This window comes from Trichechus manatus, unplaced genomic scaffold, assembly GCF_000243295.1.
Source record: "Trichechus manatus latirostris isolate Lorelei unplaced genomic scaffold, TriManLat1.0 scaffold00077, whole genome shotgun sequence".
Lineage (NCBI taxonomy): Eukaryota > Metazoa > Chordata > Mammalia > Sirenia > Trichechidae > Trichechus > Trichechus manatus.
In genome coordinates, this window is record NW_004444013.1 from 9,168,108 (window position 1) to 9,188,741 (window position 20,634).

At 44.0% G+C, this 20,634-nt stretch overlaps 1 protein-coding gene across 5 annotated transcripts in view; it reads right to left on the minus strand.

The window, feature by feature from the left end:
- Positions 1 to 3,562: 3,562 nt before the first annotated feature.
- The window catches only part of CRCP (CGRP receptor component), a 47,714-nt gene continuing 30,642 nt past the window's right edge, over positions 3,563 to 20,634 (minus strand). For 3 of the 5 annotated variants that reach the window (XM_023735313.1, XM_023735316.1, XM_023735317.1), the window contains one exon: positions 3,564 to 5,611. In XM_023735313.1, coding sequence (XP_023591081.1) covers positions 5,465 to 5,611 — 147 coding nt within the window. In that variant the 3' untranslated portion in view covers positions 3,564 to 5,464. Of the gene's footprint in view, positions 5,612 to 17,489; positions 17,634 to 20,634 lie in introns of those variants that run through there. The other 2 variants (XM_023735315.1, XM_023735314.1) reach the window with 2 other exon arrangements.

The following is a 20,634-nucleotide window of genomic DNA, read 5'->3' on the forward strand; positions in this document are numbered from 1 at the left end:
GAGAATTTAGAGGGTTAAAATGATGTGGGGTTGTTAACCAATGTCATAAAACAGCATGTGTGTTACTGTTACATGAGAAACTATCTGTTCTGTGAGCCTTCACCTGAAGTACAATAAAATATTTAAAAAAAAAAAAAAAAAAGGGCAAACAGTTGAGCAGATATTTCTCCAAAAAAAGATACACAAATGGCTAATGAACACAGGAAAAGATGCTCAACATGATTAGCCATCAGGAAAATGTAAATCAAAACCACAATGACATACCACTTTACACCCACTAGGATGGCTACAGTCAAACATTTTTGGTTCAAGTGTTGACAAGAATGTAGAGAGATTGAAACCTTCACTGCTGGTGGGAATGTGAAATGGCGCAGCTTCGATGGAACAGTTTGGCAGTTCCTCAAAAAGCTAAACATTGAGTTACTATATGATCCATCACTTCCATTCTTAGGTATATACCCCAGAGAAATGAAAATATTTGTCCACATAAAAATTTGCAAATAAATGTTCATAGCAACATTATTCGTAATAGCCAAAGAGTAGAAACAACCCAAAGTCCATCAACTCATGAATGGATAGGTGTCGAGTCAGTTCTGACTCATACTGACCCTATGTACCACAAAATGCAACATTGCCTGGTCCTGCGCCATCCTCAAAATTGTTGCTATGTTTGAGCCCATTGTTGCGGCCACTGTGTCAATCCATCTCATTGAGGGTCTTCCTCATTTTCGCTGACCCTCTACTCTACCAAGTTTTTCTTCAGGGGTTGGTCCCTCCTGATAACATGTCCAAAGTATGTAAGACGACGTCTCACCATCCTCGCTTCTAAGGAGCTTTCTGGTTGTACTCCTTCCAAGATAGATTTGTTCACTGCTATGTTTGAGCTCACTGTTGCAGCCACTGTGTCAATCCATCTCGTTGAGGGTCTTCCTCTTTTTCGCTGACGTTCTACTTTACTTTACCAAGCATGATGTTCTTCTTCGGGGATTAATCCCTCCTGATAACACATCCAAAGTATGTGAGACGAAATCTCACCATCCTCGCTTCTAAGGAGCATTCTAGTTGCAGTCCTTCCAAGACAGATTTGTTCATTCTTCTGGCAGTACGTGGTATATTCAATATTCTTCACCAACACCATAATTCAAAGGCATCAGTTCTTCTTCAGTCTTTCATATTTATTGTCCAGCTTTTACATGCATATGAGGCGAATGAAAATACCCTGGCTTGGGTCAGGTGTACCTTAGGCCTCCGGGTGACATCTTTGCTTTTTAACACTTTAAAGAGGCCTTTTGCACAGATTTGCCCAATGCATCATTTGATTTCTTGACTGCTGCTTCCATGGGCATTGATTATGGATCCAAGTAAAATGAAATCCTTAAAAGCTTCAATCTTTTCTCCATTTATCATGATGTTGCTTATTGGCCCAGTTCCAAGGATTTTTGTTTTATGATGGAGGTGCAATCCATACTGAAGGCTGTGGTCTTTGATCTTCATCAGTAAATGCTTCAAGTCCTCTTTGCTTTCAGCAATCAAGGTTATCTGCATAACGCAGGTTGTTAATAGGTCTTCCTCTAATCCTGATGCCACGTTCTTCTTCACATAGTCCAGTTTCTCAGATTATTTGCTCAGCATACAGACTGCATAAGTATGGTGAAAGGATACAACCCTGACACACACCTTTCCTGACTTTAAATCATGCAGTACCCCCTTGTTCTGTTCAAGTGACTGCCTCTTGGTCTATGTACAGGTTCCACATGAGCACAATTAAGTATTCTGGAACTCTCATTCTTCACAATGTTATCCATAATTTGTTTAAGATCCACACAGTCAAATGCCTTTGCATAATCAATAAAACATAGGTAAACATCTTTCTGGTATTCTCTGCTTTCAGCCAAGATCCACCTGACATCAATAATGATATCCCTCGGTCCACATCCTCTTCTCAACCCAGCTTGAATTTCTGGCAGTTCCCTGTCGATGTACTGCTGCAAGTATTTTTCTATTATCTTCAGTAAAGTTTTACTTGCATGTGGTATTAGTGATATTGTTCAGTAATTTCCACATTTTGTTGGAATGAGCACAAATATGGATCTCTTCCAGTTGGTTGGCCAAATTTCTTGGCATAGATGAGTGAGCACCTCCAGCATTGCATCCATTTGTTGTAACGTCTCAATAGGCATTCCATAAATTCCTGAAGCCTTGTTTTTCGACAATGACTTCAGTGCAGCTTGGAATTCCTCCTTCAGTACCATCAGTTCTTGATCACATGCTACCTCCTGAAATGACTGAATGTCAACTAATTATTTTTGGTACAGTGACTGTGTACTTACCTTCTTTTGATGCTTCTTGTATGGATAGACATACATACAACAAAATGTAGTATATACATACAATGGAATATTATTCAATGATAAAAAGGAATTCTACAACATGTATGAACCTTGAAAATATTATGTGATAGAATACTTAAATGAAAGCAGACATAAAAGGCCACATGTTGTATGATACCATTTATATGAAAAGTCTAGAACAGACAAATACATAGAGACACAAAGTAGATTAGTGGTTGCCAGGGGAAAGGGGACTGCACAGGTGGGTAAGGGTTTCTTTTTGTGGTGATGAAAATGTTCTGGAATTAGTTGGTGGTGAATATACTGAGAACCACTGAATTGTACACTTTAAAATGGTGAATTTTATGGTATGTGAATTATATCTCAATTTAAAAAAAAAACTTAAAGGAATCTCTGGACAGCATTGCCCCTCCTGTCCCTTTGTTCACTATTTAATTAAATGAAGCTTATGAATCTTTCCAGGGTTATGTGATCTGCTTTATAGTTAAACTGCTTTGTGTTAAACTGGTTTCAGGGGAGAAAACGATTTAGTAAAGAATATACAGATGCATTGATTGACCTGCCTCTCACTAGACTATAAGCTCTTGAGAGCTGGTATGGTTACACTGAATGGTGGATTAGGGCCACAGTACCCATTATTTTATGAACGAGAGCCATGAATAGATGGGAAGCCCTCTGAGGTTCATACCGCTACGTCTAAGCAAAAGAAGCAAAAGGTTTGGATAAACGCCTAACTGGGGGTCAACTTAATTTTGTAAGAGCTTAGTATCTTCCTGACAGGTAACTAAAAAATTTGTGTTAAAACTAGAGGTTTCCCTAAAAAAAAAAAAAAAAAAAAAAAAAAAAGGCCCAAACGCAAGTCTCCCCTTTACCTTGGCTGGTGAACTGAGAACCTACAAAAGTCTGGAATAACAAAGGAAAGCTGGTGGATCAAAACATAAAATACCCAGCTGCCATCACAGGGGCAAGACGCTGGCATGGGTTCTCACACACTCTGCCTTTCCCACCCTCCTCCGAGCCCTGGCAGCTCTCCACAGTGATGCCCTCCAGAAGGGAAGAGCCCACGGTGACTGGCCTGGGCCTCAGCCTGTGTGTTTGGGATGGAATTTAACTGCTGACTACACAGTAACTATTTACAGAAGCCAAAGACGACATGCAAATGTAAATAATTTTCCTCTGTTTTTGAAGACTGAAACGTTCACAGGGTCCAAAACTGAAGCAACACAGGACATGAAATGAAAAGCAGAAGTCTCCCAGACTCCCCAGCTCTCCTCCCCAGATGTGACTGTCGTCGTTTCTCAAGGAAATTTTGACTTTTTATTTCTGAAATATCTATTATTGATGGGACAAGAATGTACACAGAATACATGTTTCTTGCAAAGGTTAACTCTTCCAGAGCCTGCTTAGCTCAACCAGAAACTGAGGCTAAATCCAGGTCTCAATTATAGAAACTGAAAATTTTCTTGATACAGAATTTAGATCTAAATAGATTCAACCTTTAAACAACAACAAAATCAGATAGTTCAGCCTTTAAGTTAGATTTCACTTTATTTCTCTCTATCCATGGTAAAACAGACTCTTCAAAGATTTATAAAACGTCACAAGTTGGTAGCCACCTGGAAATAATTTATTAACTACATTAAGCCCCAAATCCGTTCAGAAAAAGCACCGGACACACTTTAGGTTAAAATCTGACAACATCGACATAGGTACGTGTATTCCTCGACAGACACATCAATAAGTCAAATGCCCAACACTCCAGAAAGATTTAAAATTAAATCTCCAGTAAATTTCAGTGTAGCCGTAAGCAGACTTGTGCTGATCCTCGGATGAGAAGGTTGAGACTGACATAGCTGCAGTAGCTTATGAGGGGTGGGGGATGGACTTGAAATAACCTCGGAGTTGCAACAGGAAGTAATTCAATTAGCAGTAGCATTGAAAATATGTAATATTACAACAAAATGAATGTCAACTTAGAAAATGAACACCTATGGGCAATTTCTTCCCCAAACAGGGAACAGAGCAAACAAGGGAAATCAGATTTTTAGCAATCTTCCTGGGACCAAAAGCAACCACATGCCTGGAGATACTAAACTTTCCAACGCCTAAATATTAACAAGCTCTTCACATGGTAATCATCCCAGTATTTTAAATTTAAACAATGATGCAACCCTACAACTGTCAGCAAATTAAAATGCTTCTTAACCAACCTCTAGTTCTTACATATTGTGTCCATGAAAGGCTCCAGAAGTGTGCCCTTAGTTGAATGTGCAGAGGGCATGCCCACTGTGCAAATGAACCTCACCTGGCCTCAACAGGCGTTCCCTCCCAGGGCTCCTGTCTCGCGGACATGGAGGGCTGTCAGAAAGGCACTGCACCAAGTATTGCGGGTGCCACTGTAATTCAGTGTGAAGTGTCTCTTTTTAACTGGCACGAGCTGGTGCCCTAACATCTTAGACTACACAGCAAGCCGCACCGTCAGCAAGGCCTGTGCCAGCAGAGGAAAGGGGGCAGATCTTACGAAGCATTGGCCAGGCCCATCTGTTCTTATCTCTGCTGCTTTCTAGGAAGAGATTCCTCTAAGCGGAGCCAAGCTCAGTAGCTCGTTTTAACCTAGGGCAACTATCTGCTGCTCTTGGGAGTTTTTAGCCATTAACTGGATTCTCATAATCCAGCTCTAATACCAGCAGTGCTCTGAGCCTCTACTTAGGACTTGGAAGGTCCTAGGGAATCAGATGAAACTAATTAGGACACAGCTCATCAAAGGAAACACAAGTATTTTACCAGCTGTGTACAGGACCTCCCCACAGTGCAGCAAAGGCCATGGAAGAAATCTTTTTACCAGAGGGGTCCACAGTCATCGTCATCCTTGACTCTGTCCTCCCCTCTCTCGCTCTCTGCCCTGGCAAACTCAGCCTGTCTTCACCAGGCTTCTTCTCCCTGAGGCACAAGTCTTCCTTTTTAGCTTATTTTTGGGAAAAGTGAATTTTTGTGATCTACTCAACTAACCATGAAATCAGGCCTGTCAGGAGAGAGGACAAAACCAAGCAAACAACACTCTGAAGGTCTGGGAAATGGCCGCCACTCTGTGATGCCGGGCCGGCTCTACTCTTCTACTCTGGGTACTCTTCGTCCACTGCTGCATCGTTGGCACGTTTCTGCTGCTCCGTCTCTGGCTCGGCGGGCAGAATGCTGGTGACGGTGTGGAGGAGTGCCTCAATCTGCTCCTCTGTGAGCCGCTCCTCACTCTCCTCCACTATCTGCAAAAGAAAGGAAAACCCTCACAGCCGTGGTCCATCCCTGCCTGGGCTGTTCACACCGTGCCTCCCGCACACGGGGCCTGGGCCTGAGCCATGCGGGTTTCCAGGCCTCGCCATCTGGCCCCACACCGAGGGCAAGGCCAGCTCACATCCTAGAGGGAGCCCATGTGACTGCTTGTGATGGGTCGGGGACAAAAGCCAGTTACAGGACAGCATGTACAGCATAATCCCATTTCTATGGAAAGAAAAAGAAGCTGTAACAGGTCTCTGCCCATCCACAGCCACAGGTGAATATGTTACACAGGTAAAGAAAAGCTGCCTGGGGAGTGAAACAGCCCTTTATATACCTTGGAATCTCACAATAAGCACATCTGTAAGCTCATAAACTGTATCAACAATTCACGTGATGAGTGCCCATGATGTGCCAAATGGTGCACATTATTTTTTCTAATCCTTGCTACCCCACCACTAATAACAGCCCCCCAGGACAGCCCTCTCACGTGCCCAGCGCTGGACCTGCACTTCACATCCATTATTTCTTTTAACTCTCCTAACAACCCCAGCAAGAGGTGGAGCCGGAATCCAAAACCAGGTCTGCCCGACTCCAAAGCCCCTATCACATGACCTTGCTCATCTCCTGGGAATGCAGAACAGGAGCCTAGTGGGTGAGGGCTCAGAAACAAACCCCGCTGTTCCATAAGAGGTCCACTCAAAGCCTGGTTCCTGCCACGGGCCCTTCAGCTGACAACATGGATGCCTGTGATCAGGGCACAGTGTTCTCAGCCTCGCCACTCGTTCTCAATATAGTCATGAACTCAAACACAATGTAGTCAACTGCCTTTTTTTTTGGTGGTAAATACCCAGTAACACCTGCAAAAGCCAGAACCTGTGTAAGGCATAAACCTGTCAGGGAAGGAAAACTCAATACAGATCTTCTCCACTAAACAGAGTGAAAGAAAAGTGGTGACTGCACCCTGCTGCCAAAGGTGGAAAACCTGCGAGACCCCTAAAAACAGGGCAGTCCCATCGAGTTCCAGCTCTCAAAGGTTTCGCTGTATATCAGCCACCTTTTAAAAGCAATCTGCAGGCAGTCAAATTACTTAACCATTCTCCCTTGGTGGCTTAACCACAAATTACAAACACCTTTCTCAGCCAAAGGTGTCTGGGGTCCAATCCTATGGCATTTCCTACATCAATCTGCCAGGTGAGACCAAAAGGAGTTCCAGAAAGAAATCTTGATGGATTTAAATAAAGCGAGGGAAACACAACAGGCTAGATTTAGTGTTGGCAAGGACCTCAGTCTGACCTTGCCATGTACAGACAATGGTACAGAGGTCAGAGAAGTCAGGCAACATGCCCTGGCAAAACTCTGGTCCCCTCATTTACCTCACCAAATGTTTCCACAACCAGCAAATAATCCTGAGCATTTTAAGGTGGGGAAGACCTTCAGTGAATCAATGGAGGCTACTTCCCATCATGCTGTGAAATAATATGACCATTTTCTAAAGATTCAATGGCTTAGTAAAATGTGACTTCTTTACTGAACAAGAAACAATCCTCAAAAACCTGTATCTTTAGTCAAACACGCAAAATTAGGGTCTGTAAAAGGCAGTAGTCTAACACAGACTGCCCCCACAGGAAGAAGGAGGGGAATATCAAATCTGGTTACTTAGTCCAGAGAAAAGATGATCTCCATTGGAGAAAACAATGTGTCTAAGCTTGTAAATCATCGGTATATGTAGCTGCTGCTGAACCACTTCCGGCCAGAGGGGAGAGGGTTAGGAGATCTAGGCCACGGTTAGAACGCGACAATCTCCACCCGAATTGGTGCTGTGCCCCAGAACCACTGCCACCAGAGCTTCTCAAGACCCCTGCACAGACAGATAGGACAATTTAAACGGAGGCTCAGCGCTACAAAGAAAACCTGAGCTGGGTCTCAGGGCAAGGAGGTGTGAGGGGTTTTGACTTTAAATTCCAAGCTCTTCAAAAAAAGTCCGCTGGAAAAGGACAAATACTGTATGATTTCACTTACATGAAATAAGTAACTATATAGAAACTAAAGATTATTAGTGGTTACCGGGGTGGGAGGGAGGGGAAGAGGGGAGTTTAGGCTTAGGAGGCATTAAGTGTACGTTAATGGTGGTGGAATGATTTGGAAAAGGATAGAGAGAATGGGTGTTCAACTTGAAGGATGTAATCAATGTCACTGAATTGTACATGTAGAAACTATTGAGATGATGTATGTTTTGTTAAGTATATTTTTACCACAATAATAAAAAATCTCAAGCTCTTTCTAGAACACCATGCCCCCCAGTAGGAGGCACCTATTGTTCCCTCTTTCAAAGATGCTGTGCAGCCGACTAGAGTCCGCTGGTGTGACACACTGGTTCTCTGCCTCCTGAGGAGCCCTCCTTTTTAGGAACCCTAACAGAGAGGGCTGAGGACTGTAACAGGCTGCCTTTCTGCCTCCCAAGCTCCGCTCGGCAGATGCAACACTGATGAGGTGTCGGCCAGGTGTGTTCCTGGCAACAGAGCTGATGAGCCTTCTAGTTTTGCCAAATTCATTCACAGGAGAAGTTTTATCAGCACTCAACCCTCACGGCTAATTATAGCCAGAAACTTCTTTCTTCAACCTAAGATTTCCATTTACAGGAAGAAAAATCTAAGCTTCATTAAGGTAAATGAAATACACACAATAAACAAATTTTCAGAAACCAAACACTAACCCCTCTTGGATCGCTGGAGTGATAATAACTACACTGCTCCTCACACTGTCGTACCCAGCAAGGATAAACAGGCCAAATAAAGGACAGTCCAGTCCACCATCCCGACTCTCCCAGCTACTAAAGGTTTCCAGTTGTTCAGAATACAAGCATAAATGAAACAAGAAAAACATCTGACGTATTTGCAGATGGGTCAGCAAAGACGATAAAATTTTATCATATACAAAGATCAGACCAGGTCCCCAGGGGCTGTCAGACCGGGATGCTGGGCTCCAGACATGGTTGTTCTCATTCTCAGCTGCAAGCCTAACATCCTCCTTCTGCCCAAACAACATGTAACAAACAGCAACACCATAGACTTCTAGCTGTCTGCTACAGAACAATTCACTTACCCTCTCTAAATTCAATCTTCTCACGTGTAAAACAAAGTCAAGCCTGTAATGAGGACCAGATGAGAAGACATGTGATGGTGTTCTGTAAGCCAGAAGGCTCTGCAACTCAGGACAACTCACGAAGTAAGAGGCATAGACAGCAGCCTGCTGGGGACAGTGTGGCCTCTTCAGCAGTTCAGGTCAGAGGTTCGCTGTCCTATCTCCAGGCCAGGGGGCTCAGAAATCATCCAAATGTGTCCACCACAGGGCACATCAGAAGCCAAGAGGCCGGGCAACCATCCTCATTTCCTCACAGACCCTCACAGCCAGCAAGCAGTCACGAGAGGATCTGCGGATCACAACAAATCAGGGCTGGGGAGTAACTGAAAAAGAGCGCTTCAGCCGCCAAAAGGGACCTGTCTCCCAGCTGAATCCTAGCAAATGGTGGCTGTTGGGATCACTGGGCTTTTCAAGCCCTTTGCACTTCCCACTGTAAGGGAAAACCTCATATTCCATTTCTGGAGAGAAGAGACACTGCTACAAGCCTTGTTAAATACAGTCAAATCCCTGGGCGGGAAAAATATGGCTATAGAATGGCCGACTGCTGGGAAACAACATACCCAGAGCTTTTATCAAGGCCTGCATACCTTGTAAAGGAGATGAGAACAGCCTGAGAGGATGCCCCACACCTCTTTCTTCTCATCAGGCAGAAGAACATGGCTTGGAGAAACAAAGAAAGGCTTCTGAATCCCAGAGACCCCACGCAGCCCGGCATTAGCCCTCTGGGTCCCGAGAGGAAACACAGCTAATGCCCCAGCGCCATGGCCACATACAGCAGGCACTTTTCACAGCAGCTAATCTGACTGAGTAATAGCAGCTTTCCGCAGGCTCTGGGCTGAGGTCACTAACCCTCCGCGTCGCCTCCCTCCATCTGTCAGGAAGCCACCACCAACATATGCTGTTGATTAAAGTTAGGGAAGACATGACATGTGATCCTTAACCCAGAAGGACAGGGATTAGTTTCTGGCTGGTCTGTTTGCTTCTTCCCCTCCAAGATGAATCTCCAATGCAGTCTAAGTCATCGGAATAATGAGGGTACAATAAAATGGATCTCGTTAGCCTAAACCCAGTTTTTCCAGAAAGGCACTCTTTATGGAAGAAATTTTTCTGATTTAATTTTAGGTGCATTTTGAAGGGCAGGAACAACTCCGGGAAGACAACGAAAGTTTTCATCAAAATTTAAATACCCTATAACCCTTGAAATAAAACAAGTTCTTTGGTAAGCAACTCTAAAGATCATATAGGTATTTTTGACCATTTTCTTCCGTGTATTTTTAAAGGAAATCTGACAAAGAGCTGAATGTTTCTAAAGCTGACTCTGGAAACGTTTTTATTCTCATTTTATTAATTCTCCAAGCCAAAGATTTTTATTGGCGGTTGAATGGCCCACTTAGCGTTTGTAGATTAACGATGCTCTCTGCCCTGTCCAACAGAAGGGAAGTGCTACAGGAGCTGCCGGGGCAGCTACTGCTCCATCTGCATCCCTGGACGGCGTTTTCACACTCTCCCTGCACCACCTCAAGCCTCGCCCTGCCACTGCCTTCCACAGCTCGGAAACTGCACACAGCCATTGCAAACGGGACTCTACCGTGATGAGGCCTCACTGAACGATCAAATCTGCGGTTTTAGAAAGTGAGCTATGAGCACGGGTGTAGATGACAGACTGGAGGGGGTGGGCGGGTGGCAGGGAGAATGGGGAGAGACTTCTGCAAGAGCCGACCTGAGAACCCGTGACAGAAATGAACACAGCACTGGAGGAGAGAAGAACGAACAGAAAAAAGAAAGCCACCACTGGACCTGAGGACTGCCCGATACTACAGGAAAGGGAGAACGCGTTCCAGGTTTCTGGCTTGGGAGACCGCCAGGCAGGTCAAAGAGGGTGAGCAAGCAAGGAAGAGCACAGGTAGAGAAATTCTGGGAGGACGGTGGCATAAACAGACCATCATTCCGACCCTCTCCCATAAATACAACAAAAAATACATCAAGGAAACGGTACCCAGCTTTCAGGGACTCTGAATTGGGGAGCAGAGGAAAGCAGTGAGGAACTGCAAACAAGCAAGAATCAGCGAATCAATGAGTTGCATATGATAGGAAAATCCCTTCTCCTACCACTCCTGCCCCTTCCCCCAGCCACGCTGGCTGCTGGCTGCTGGCTACTGTGAACCTGGGAAGTGGCCCCAGAAACGGAACCTGCTTCCCTAACCACCACAGCCCCTGTCTGTACAAAGACACAGGACTGCAAGCTTCTGCTCTAAAATCAACAAAGCAGACCTCGGGGGTTCGTTTGGAGTGTGCCAGCACCTCTTCCACCCAGACACTGTCGGCTACTGCGAATTGCAACAGAAGGCCCATGCAGTGGAGTCTACTCTCACAGTCGACATTTTACCTGCCCCCCTGCACATCCCACAGCTCAGGCCTCCGAAACCAATAGGAAAGATCTCCTAGGGAGTCAGTTCAGGTCTGTTTGCTCCCCCTTCCAGTCGGTGCTGAGGACTGCTGACTGAGGCTGCCATGTGCTAGGAAGCAGGCATCTTGAGTGAAGGTTATACTCATAGCCAACATACTTCAGGGGGGACTCTGACAGCAACAAGGCAGACCTCCCGAGGGGTCCGTTTGGAATGTGCCAGCACCTCCTCGACCCAGACACTGCCACCTGCAAGCTTGCTGTGAACTGCTACACAAGGGTCCTGCAGTGGAGTCTGCTCCCACAGTCAGCGCTCTACCTACCTCCCTGCACACCCCTTAGCTCTGGTCTCCGAACCAACAGGACAAACTTCCCTGGGGGTCAACTGGGGTTAGTCTGCCCCCACTTCCAGCTGGCACTGAGGACTGCTGACTGAGGCTGCTGTGTGCTAGGAAGCAGGAGTCTTGAGAGGAGGCTGCACTCAAAGCCAACAATCTACCACGGCGGTGGGGTGGCGGGGGGGTTCTCCGACAGCAATGAGGCAGATCTCCATAGGGCTCTGACCAGAGCGTGACACCGCCCCCCCACACCTGGTAATTGCTGGTTGCCAGGCTGTTGCAAACTACTACAGAAGGCACCCACGGCAGAGTCTGCTCCCAGAGTCAGCACTCTGCCTACCTCCCGGTGCAACCCATGGCTCAGGCCTCTGAAACCAACAGGCAAGACCTCTGGGGATGAGTTTGAGTCTGTCTGCTCCTTCTTCCTGTCGGCACTGAGGACTGCTGAGACTACTGTGTGCTGGAAGCAGGCATCTTGAGTGGAGGCTGCACCAACAGCCAACATACTACGGGGTGGGCTCTGATACAAGGCAGACCTTCCTGGGGATCTGTTCAGAGCGTGACAACACCTCCCCCAACTAGTAATTGTCGACTGCTGGACTGATACAAACTCCTACAGAAGGTTCACTACGGAAGAGTCAGGATGCGGGTCACCTAAGTGGAGACTGCTCCCCCAACTACCACAGGGCCACTGTGGCTCTGAAGCCAACAAGACAGATCTCTTGGAAGTCCTCCTAGGGAGTGCCAGCCCCTCCTCCGCTTGAAATGGAGGAAGGTCTGCCTGTGCTTCCCCTGAATGCCAGCTCAGATATAAGCAGCCCCCACAAGAACAGGGAAGGAAGCCTAGGGCAAAACCGAAGGGTAACACTCAGCCCTGAAGGGGGCTCGCTGGGTGCGGGTTTTCCAACTAAAAACGTGGTTGCAGAAACAGAGAAGGGAAGGGAGTAATAACCAGAGAGAAGACTGCACCCCATTGGTGGACAGATTGATTAGTACACTATAGCTCACCTGAGTGGTGGTGCCAGCTGTTGGACAGACTGACCACAGTGTGTTTTCTGGTGTATTTGGGAGAGACTGAAAGTTGAAAACTGAGACCTGGAACTTTCAAATCCTGATTAAACCAGGGAGGGAGAAGGGGTGATCACAGAAAGAGAGAAGAAACGGTAAGCAAAAGCTGAACGCTCTGCCTACCTAGGAGTTTTCTGTAGAAAGTACTGCATGCAAAAACCCCAAATATTGGGGGAAACTGAGAAAGTTAACACTCAAAAATTCCAGTGCTCCAACAAAAAAATCATAAGACACACAAAGAAGAGAGAAACAATGGTCCATCCAAATGAACATGACAAAGGGAGTGAAAGCACATCTAGGAATGATCAAATAATGAGAAAATGGAAAAATAGACTACAAAAACATTAAACATAAAGAACTGAGGAGAAAACAGACGAAGAGCTAAAAGAAATAAGAAAAATAATGCAAGAACAAAAAATGAGGATCTAAAAAAAGAGATGTTGCAACTGAAAAGGATAATAACTACAATGAGAAACATGATAGAAGGACTTACCAACAGGTTGCATCAGGCAGAACAAAGAATCAGCAAATTAGAGGATAAGAGAGTTACAATTACAGATGCTGAAGAGCAACAAAAATGGAGACTCAAGAAGGCTGAGCAGTTTAATGGAATTATGGGATAACAAGAAACCTACCTAATATACACATCATGGAATTCCAGAAGGAGATGACAGAGAGAAAGGAACAGAAAGAATAGTTGAAGAAATAATAACAGAAAATTTCCCCAATCTAAGGACATGAATTTAAAAATCCAAGAGCTCAAAGAACCCCAAGCAGGATAAATTCAAAGAGATCTACACCAAGACACACCATAGTCAGGCTCTCAAGAAGTAAAAATAAAAGAGTCTTGAAAGCAGTGAGAGAGAAGCAAACAGTCACATACAAAGGATCTCCAGTAAGATTAAGTAACAATTTCTCCTCAGAAATGTTGAAGGCCAAAAGGCAATGGAATGATACATTTAAAGTGCTGAAAGAAAAAAAACTGTCAACCAAGAATATTACCGTATTTTTACGCAAATAATGTGCACCTTCTATGTTTGTTTGCCAACTGCGGCCTCCCCTGGCAAGGTATTTTCATAAGCGCTGGTATGCCCTTTTTTTTTTTTTTTAACATATTGTTGTAAAAAAATTAGCATAGCACACCTATGAAAATATCTTGTGGGGGGAGGGTGCAGTTGGCAAACAAACATAAAAGGCATCTGTTTTTTGTGTAAAATTACAGTATACCCAGCAAAACTATCCTTCAAGAATGAGAGTGAAATTAAAACATTCCCAGACAAACAAGCTGAGAAAATTCATATCCATCAGACTAGCCCTACAAAAAATACCAATGGGAGTTCTGCAGATGGAAGGAAAAAGACACTAGAAAGTAATTCAAAGCTATACATAAAAAGAAAGATCTTTAATAAAGGGAAATGCGTGGACAAGGGCTAGTAATAAAGTATTCATGCTTAATAATGCTAAATGTTTTGTCCTTCATGTTTTTAAATAACAAATATATAAAAAACAAGAATAAGACATAATTAATGATAACAACAACAAAGGGGGGAGAGGAATGATATAGATACAGAATTTTTTATATGTTACTGTGTTGGTACCATCTTAACCTGGAAAGTTTTAAATACAAGCTGTTAATGCAATGTTCATGGTAGCCACTAAGAAAATACATAAAAAAACATACTCAAAAGGAAAGGAGAAGGAACCAGAAAGGCTCCCTAAACCCATTAAAATCAAGCCCGTTGCCATCAAGTAGATTCCCACTCATAGCAACACTACAGGACAGAGTACAACTACCCCACAGGGTTTCCAAGGAGCGGCTGGTGGATTCCAACTGCCTTCCTTTTGGTTAGCAGCCAAGATCTTAACCACTGCACCACCAGGGCTCCAAAAGGCTCACTATAATAAACCAAAAAAAATACAAAAGCAAATAGTAGTAAAGGACAAAAACAAAAAATGCTTAAGACACAAAAAACAAATAACATAATGGCAGAAGTAAGTCACTTCTTATCAGTAATTGCAAGGAATGTAAATGGACTAAATGCCCAATCAAAAGGCAGAGAGTGGCAGAATGAATTTAAAAAAAGCATGATCCAACTATATGCTATTTACAAGAGACACGCCTTAAACCCAAGGACACAAATAGGTTGAAAGTGAGAGGATGGAAAAAAATATTCTATGTGAACAATAACCAAAGAGAGCTGGGGCGGCAATCTTAATTTCAGACAAAGTAGACTTTAAGACAAAATCTGTTAGAAGAGATAAAGATGGACATTATATAGTGATAAAAGGGTCAATTAATCAAGAAAATTTAAAAATCATAAATATATATGCACCCAGTATCGGAGCACCTAAATAGCAAACACTGATAGAACTGAAGGAAGAAGTAGATAGTATGACAATAATAGTTGGAGACTTCAATACACCACTTTCAATATTGGACAAAACATCTAGAAAGATCAACAAGGAAACAAAGGACTTGAATGATACTATAAACCAACTACACTTAACAGACACACATAGAACACTCCACCCAAAAACAGTACAATATACATTCTACTCCAGTGCATGTGGATCATTCTCCAGGATAGATCATGTGTTAGGTCACAAAGCAAGTCATGATAAATTTAAAAAGATTGAAATCATGCAAAGTATTTTCTCTGGCCACGATGGAGTGATGCTAGAAATCAATAACAGAAAAAAAACCTAGAGAACACACAAACATATGGAAATTAAACAACACACTATTAAAGTACCAATGGGTCAAGGAAGAAACCAAAAAAGAAATAGCAAATTTCCTAGAGTCAAATGAAAATGAAAGCACAACATACCAAAACCTAATGGCATGCCACAAAGGCAGTACTCAGGGGGAAACTTAAAGCAATAAATGCCCACATAAGGAAAGAAGAAGGATCTCAAATCAACAGCCTAACTCAAAAACTCCAGGAACTAAAAGAGAAGAGCAAACTAAACCTAAACCTACCAGAAGAAACGAAATTGTAACAAAGATTAGAGCAGAAATAAAGAAAGTAGAAAACAGAAAAACAATAGAGAATCAATAAAAGCAAAAGCTGGTTCTTTGAAAAGATCAATAAAACTGATCTTTAGCTAGACTGACTAAGAACAGACACAAATACCCAAAATAAAATTCAGAGTACATTACAGCTGACCCAACAGAAATAAAGAAAATTATGACAGGATACTATGAACAACTGTACAGCAACAAACTGGATAACCCAGATGAAATGGACAAGTTTTTAATAACACACAACTTACCCAAACTGACTCAACAGGAAATACAGAGTTCTCAACAGATGCATAATAAGAGACAAAATCAGTGATCAAAAACCTCACAACAAAAAAAAAAGTCCTGAACAAGATGGCTTCACTGGAGAGTTCTACCCCACGTTTAGAGAAGAATTGACACCAATACTGTTTAAACTCTTCCAAAAGATAGAGAAAGACGGAATACTCCCTAATTTATTCTATGAAGCAAACACAACCCTGATATACAACAAACAAAAGACATCACAAGAAAAGAAAACTACAGGCCAATATCTCTTATGAATATAGATGCAAAAATCCTTAACAAAATATGAGTAAACAGAATCCAACAGCGTATTAAAAGAGTCATACACCATGACCAAGTGGGATTTATTCCAGGAATTCAGGGATGGTTCAACATCAGAAAAATCTATCAATGTAATACCACATCAATAGAACAAAGGAAAAGAACCATATGATCATCTCTAGATGCAGAAAAAGTATTTGATAAAATCCAACACTTTTTTTTTCTGATAAGCTGACAAAAAAAAATATCTTTATTAGTGAGCTCTACAGTATTATAATACACAGAAAAAATACAAACAAGTGCAGATCCATCTGGGCAAAATCAGCTACAAAGAACTGAGATGCAATAACTCAATCCCTGTGCAAGAGGACACAGTGGAGCTGGTGCCAGGAGACAGCACCAGGCATACATTTTTTAAACTTTGTTTTTCAAAGTCAAATGTTAGAACATACACGAAACCGGCTTATTCTTATTGTTTCGATTCTGCCATTCCTTGCGCACCACCTCCTCCTCCTCCTAGCGCTTCTCACAATGGAAAACGTCGTCAAAGATGGAGGTGGTGTGCTTGTAGGAAGCGATGATCTTCAGCACTTGCTTTGCTTTCTCCAAGGGCACCTCCTGGGTGTTGCGGGAGTTTGTGACAGACTTATTGTCATTGTTCTCCAGCAGGATGTGCCAGGGCTGGTTGTTGGGCACGTCCTTGACAAAAATCCACTTGACATCAAACTTCCCCTTCGACTTGTCCTGTGACCAGACCCCTGTGCTGGTGCTGTACTCCACCAGCGACTTCATTTCGGCCACACCACAGAAGTGCCCGCTCCTGTTGACACTGAAGAGCAGGAAGACGGGCCCCTTGCTGCCCAGGGAGCGGAAGGCGCCATCTAGGCGCTTGTTGCCGTGCTCCATGCTGCACCAAATGGAGTACTTGATGGAGCAGGGGATGTCATCCTCTGAGTAACTCTTGATGATGAACACACATCTGCTCTTGATGTTCCAGTCAAACTCTTTAGTGTTGTAGCTGTGGGCAGCTTTCAATTTCTCAAGAACGGGGTGTGATTCTACACTTGGGGCCATGTTGGGCTGGGCATTTCCGGGAGAGTTACTGTCACTGCCAGCCGCTGTGCCCTGCCCAAATGCTGCATTCCTGTTCTGCGGGGTTGGTTACCCAGCGGGTCTGGGGTAGCCGCTGAGTGTTCTGGTACTGAGGCTGGGCCAGAGGCAGCAGCTACGCTGGAAAAGGCTGGACGATCTGCTGTGGCTGTGGGGCCGACTAGGGGGACGGGGTCTGCTGGGGAGCTGGGGCCTTGGTCACAGGCCCCTTGTTGTCCCAGGTGCCAATGTCCATGTTATGCTTGAAGGGTGGGGGTGGCATCACACCACCCATCAAAGGTCTGCTCTTGGCCTTCATCTTGGGCTGTGGCTTTGCCTGATTGCTGGCGATGGCAGCCGAGGAGGTGGGTTTTGAAACCGGCATGTTTACGTTTGCTCCCCTGTTGCCAGAGAAAACGCCAGTCATCACAGCACTGCTCACGACAGACCCCATAGTCTTGACTGTGGACACAGCCACATCCCCAAGCTTCATACCCACCATGCCCTGCTCTAGGCTATTCATCCCGGGGGCCTTGTTTAGCGTGTCGCTGTGGAAACTTGTCTGTCCATCCATAATCGTGTCGCCCAGGGAGCTAGGTGGGTAGGTATAGCTGTTTCCATACGCTGAGCTCTGAGTCTGCTGCCCTTGAGACCCAATTGTCCCCCACGCTGAGAAGACACGGTTTTTCAGGGAAGAACTGAACCTATGCTAATAGATGTTGTTCCCCAGGCCCCCAGGCTGCCCAAAAACAGCATCGTGCATGAAGCGGTGGTCTCTCTTGCCAAGCTGTCCATAGGCAGAAAGGTATGGAATGGGAGGGTCCCCTCCGGTCGACGACGGGGTTTCATTGAGGGAGTAAGGAAACCTGATGGATGGCGGGTAGTAACTGGACAGATAGGGGTCGGTCACTGAGGGGTAGCTGTTACTCTTTTGTTTGTGCCCCGGCCCCCATAGGGTATTTTTTCCTCCAGAGAGAAAACTGAACCCACCATCTTCATTTCACTCACAACTCATGTTCAATGTGAGGCCTGACTTGACAGTCCAGAAAGGCAGGGGTCAAAGTCATTGTCGTGAACAGTATCCTTCTGATGCAACAAACCATTTTGTACTTTGTTATCTCGTCCTTTCGTTCTCTGGGGATCCATGCTGGTGGCTGACATGCTTCATGAACAGCCAGGCTGTGCGGGCCAGGCACCTGCCAGCTTAGGCCTCCCCGCGGCTGGGCCCCAGGCGCCAGCCTGTCACCTCCCACGCTCACGGCCTGGGCCCGCCACTGCTCTGGGCACTGGCCAGGCCGAGGGGTGGTGGTGGGCAGCTGCAGCGGTGGCAGATGGCAAAGCAGCGGGCCAGGACTTGGGCGCTCTGAGGAGGCACCAACCCCAATGGCCCCAACACTCCTTCTTCATGAAAATCCTAAAGAAGACTGGAATAGAAGGGAAATTCCTCAATGTGATTCAGGGCACATACGAAAAGCCAACAGTCAACATTATACTCAATGGAGAAAGACTGAGAGCTTTCCCTTTGAAACCAGGAACAAGACAAGGGTGCCTGCTCTCACGACTTCTATTCAATATTGTATTAGAAGTCCTAGCCAGAGCAAGAAGACAAGGAAAGAAATAAAAGGTATTCAGATTGGGAAAAAAAAGGAAAATTATCTCTACTCACGGATGATATGATCCTATACATAGAAAATCTCAGAGAGTCCACAAGAAAACTTCTAGAGCTAACAGAGGAATTTAGGAAAGTTGCAGGGTACAAGGTCAACAGACAAAAAATCAGTTGGGTTCCTATACACTAGCAATGAGAAATCTGAAAGGGAAATTACGGGAACAATTCCATTTACAATAGCATCTAAGAGAATAAAATACCTAGGAATAAATTTAACCAGGGACATGAAGGACTTATACAATGAAAACTATAAAACACTGCTGAAAGAGATTAAAGAAGATTTAAATATGTTGAAATATATTCCATGTTCACGGATTGGAAGACTAATATTGTTAAATGTCAATACTACCCAAAGCAATCTATAGATTCAGTGCAGTCTCGATCAAAATTCCAACAGCCTTCTTTACAGAAATGGAAAAACTAATTCAACTTCATATGGAATGGCAAGAGGCCCCTAATAGCTAAAGCAATACTGAAAGAGAGGAACAAAGAAGGAGGACCCATACTTCCCAATTTCAAAACATACTACACAGCTACAGGAATCAAAACAGCCTGGTACTGGTATAACAACGGACACATAGACCAATGGAATAGAATTGAGAGTTCAGAAATAAACCCACACATCTATGGTCAACTAATTTTTTACAAGGGTGCTAAGTCCATTCAATGGGGAAAGAATAGTCTCTTCAATAAGTGTTGCTGGGAAAACTGAATTTCCACATGCAGAAAAATGAAACAGGATCCGTGCCTCACCATCATACACAAAAACAAATTCAAAACGGATTGAGGACCTGAATATGCAAACTAAAACCATAAAATTCTTAGAAGAAAAGGCAGGGGCAATGCTGTCAGGCCTAGCTTTTATCAATGGATTATCTAATAACAACAATAAAAGCACAAACAGCAAACAACAAGATAAATGAATGGAACCTCATAAAAATTTAAAACTTTTGTTCATCAAAAGAATCTACCAAAAAAGTGAAAAGACAAGCTATTGACTAGGAGAGTATCTTTGGAAACCACATATCCAACAAGAAGCTAATAACCAAAATGTATATAAAACTTCGACAACTTTACAACAAAAAGACAAATAACCAATCACAAAATTGGCAAAGGAGTCGAATAGACATTTCACCAAAGAGGACATTCAAATGGCCACCAAACACATGAAAAGATGCTCAGCGTCACTAGCCATCAGAGAGATGCAAATCAAAACCACAATGAGATACCATTCACTCCCACTAGGATGGCTAAGGAGCCCTGGTGGCAACGATGGTTAAGAGATCAGCTGCTAACCAAAAGGTCGGCAGTTCGAATCCACCAACCATTCCTTGGAAACCCTATGGGGCAGTTCTACTCTGTCCCACAGGGTCACTATGAGTCAGAATCAACTAGACGGCAACAGGATTATTTGTTTTTTTTTTTTTGGTTAGGATGGCTAAGATTAAAAAAAAACAAAAAAAAAAAACAAATGTTGACAAGGATGTGGGGAAACTGGAACCCTTAACCATCGCTGGTGGGAACGTAAACTGGTAGGGCCTTGTGGAAAACAGTGTGGCAGTTCCTTAAAAAACTAAAAATAGAACTACCACAAAACCTGTTGCCACTGAGTCGATTCCAACTCATAGCGACCCTGTATGACAGAGAAGACCTGCTCCATAGGGTTTCCAAGGAGCAGCTGGTGGATTCGAACCATCAACCTTTTGGTTGGCAGCCGAACTTTTAACCATTGT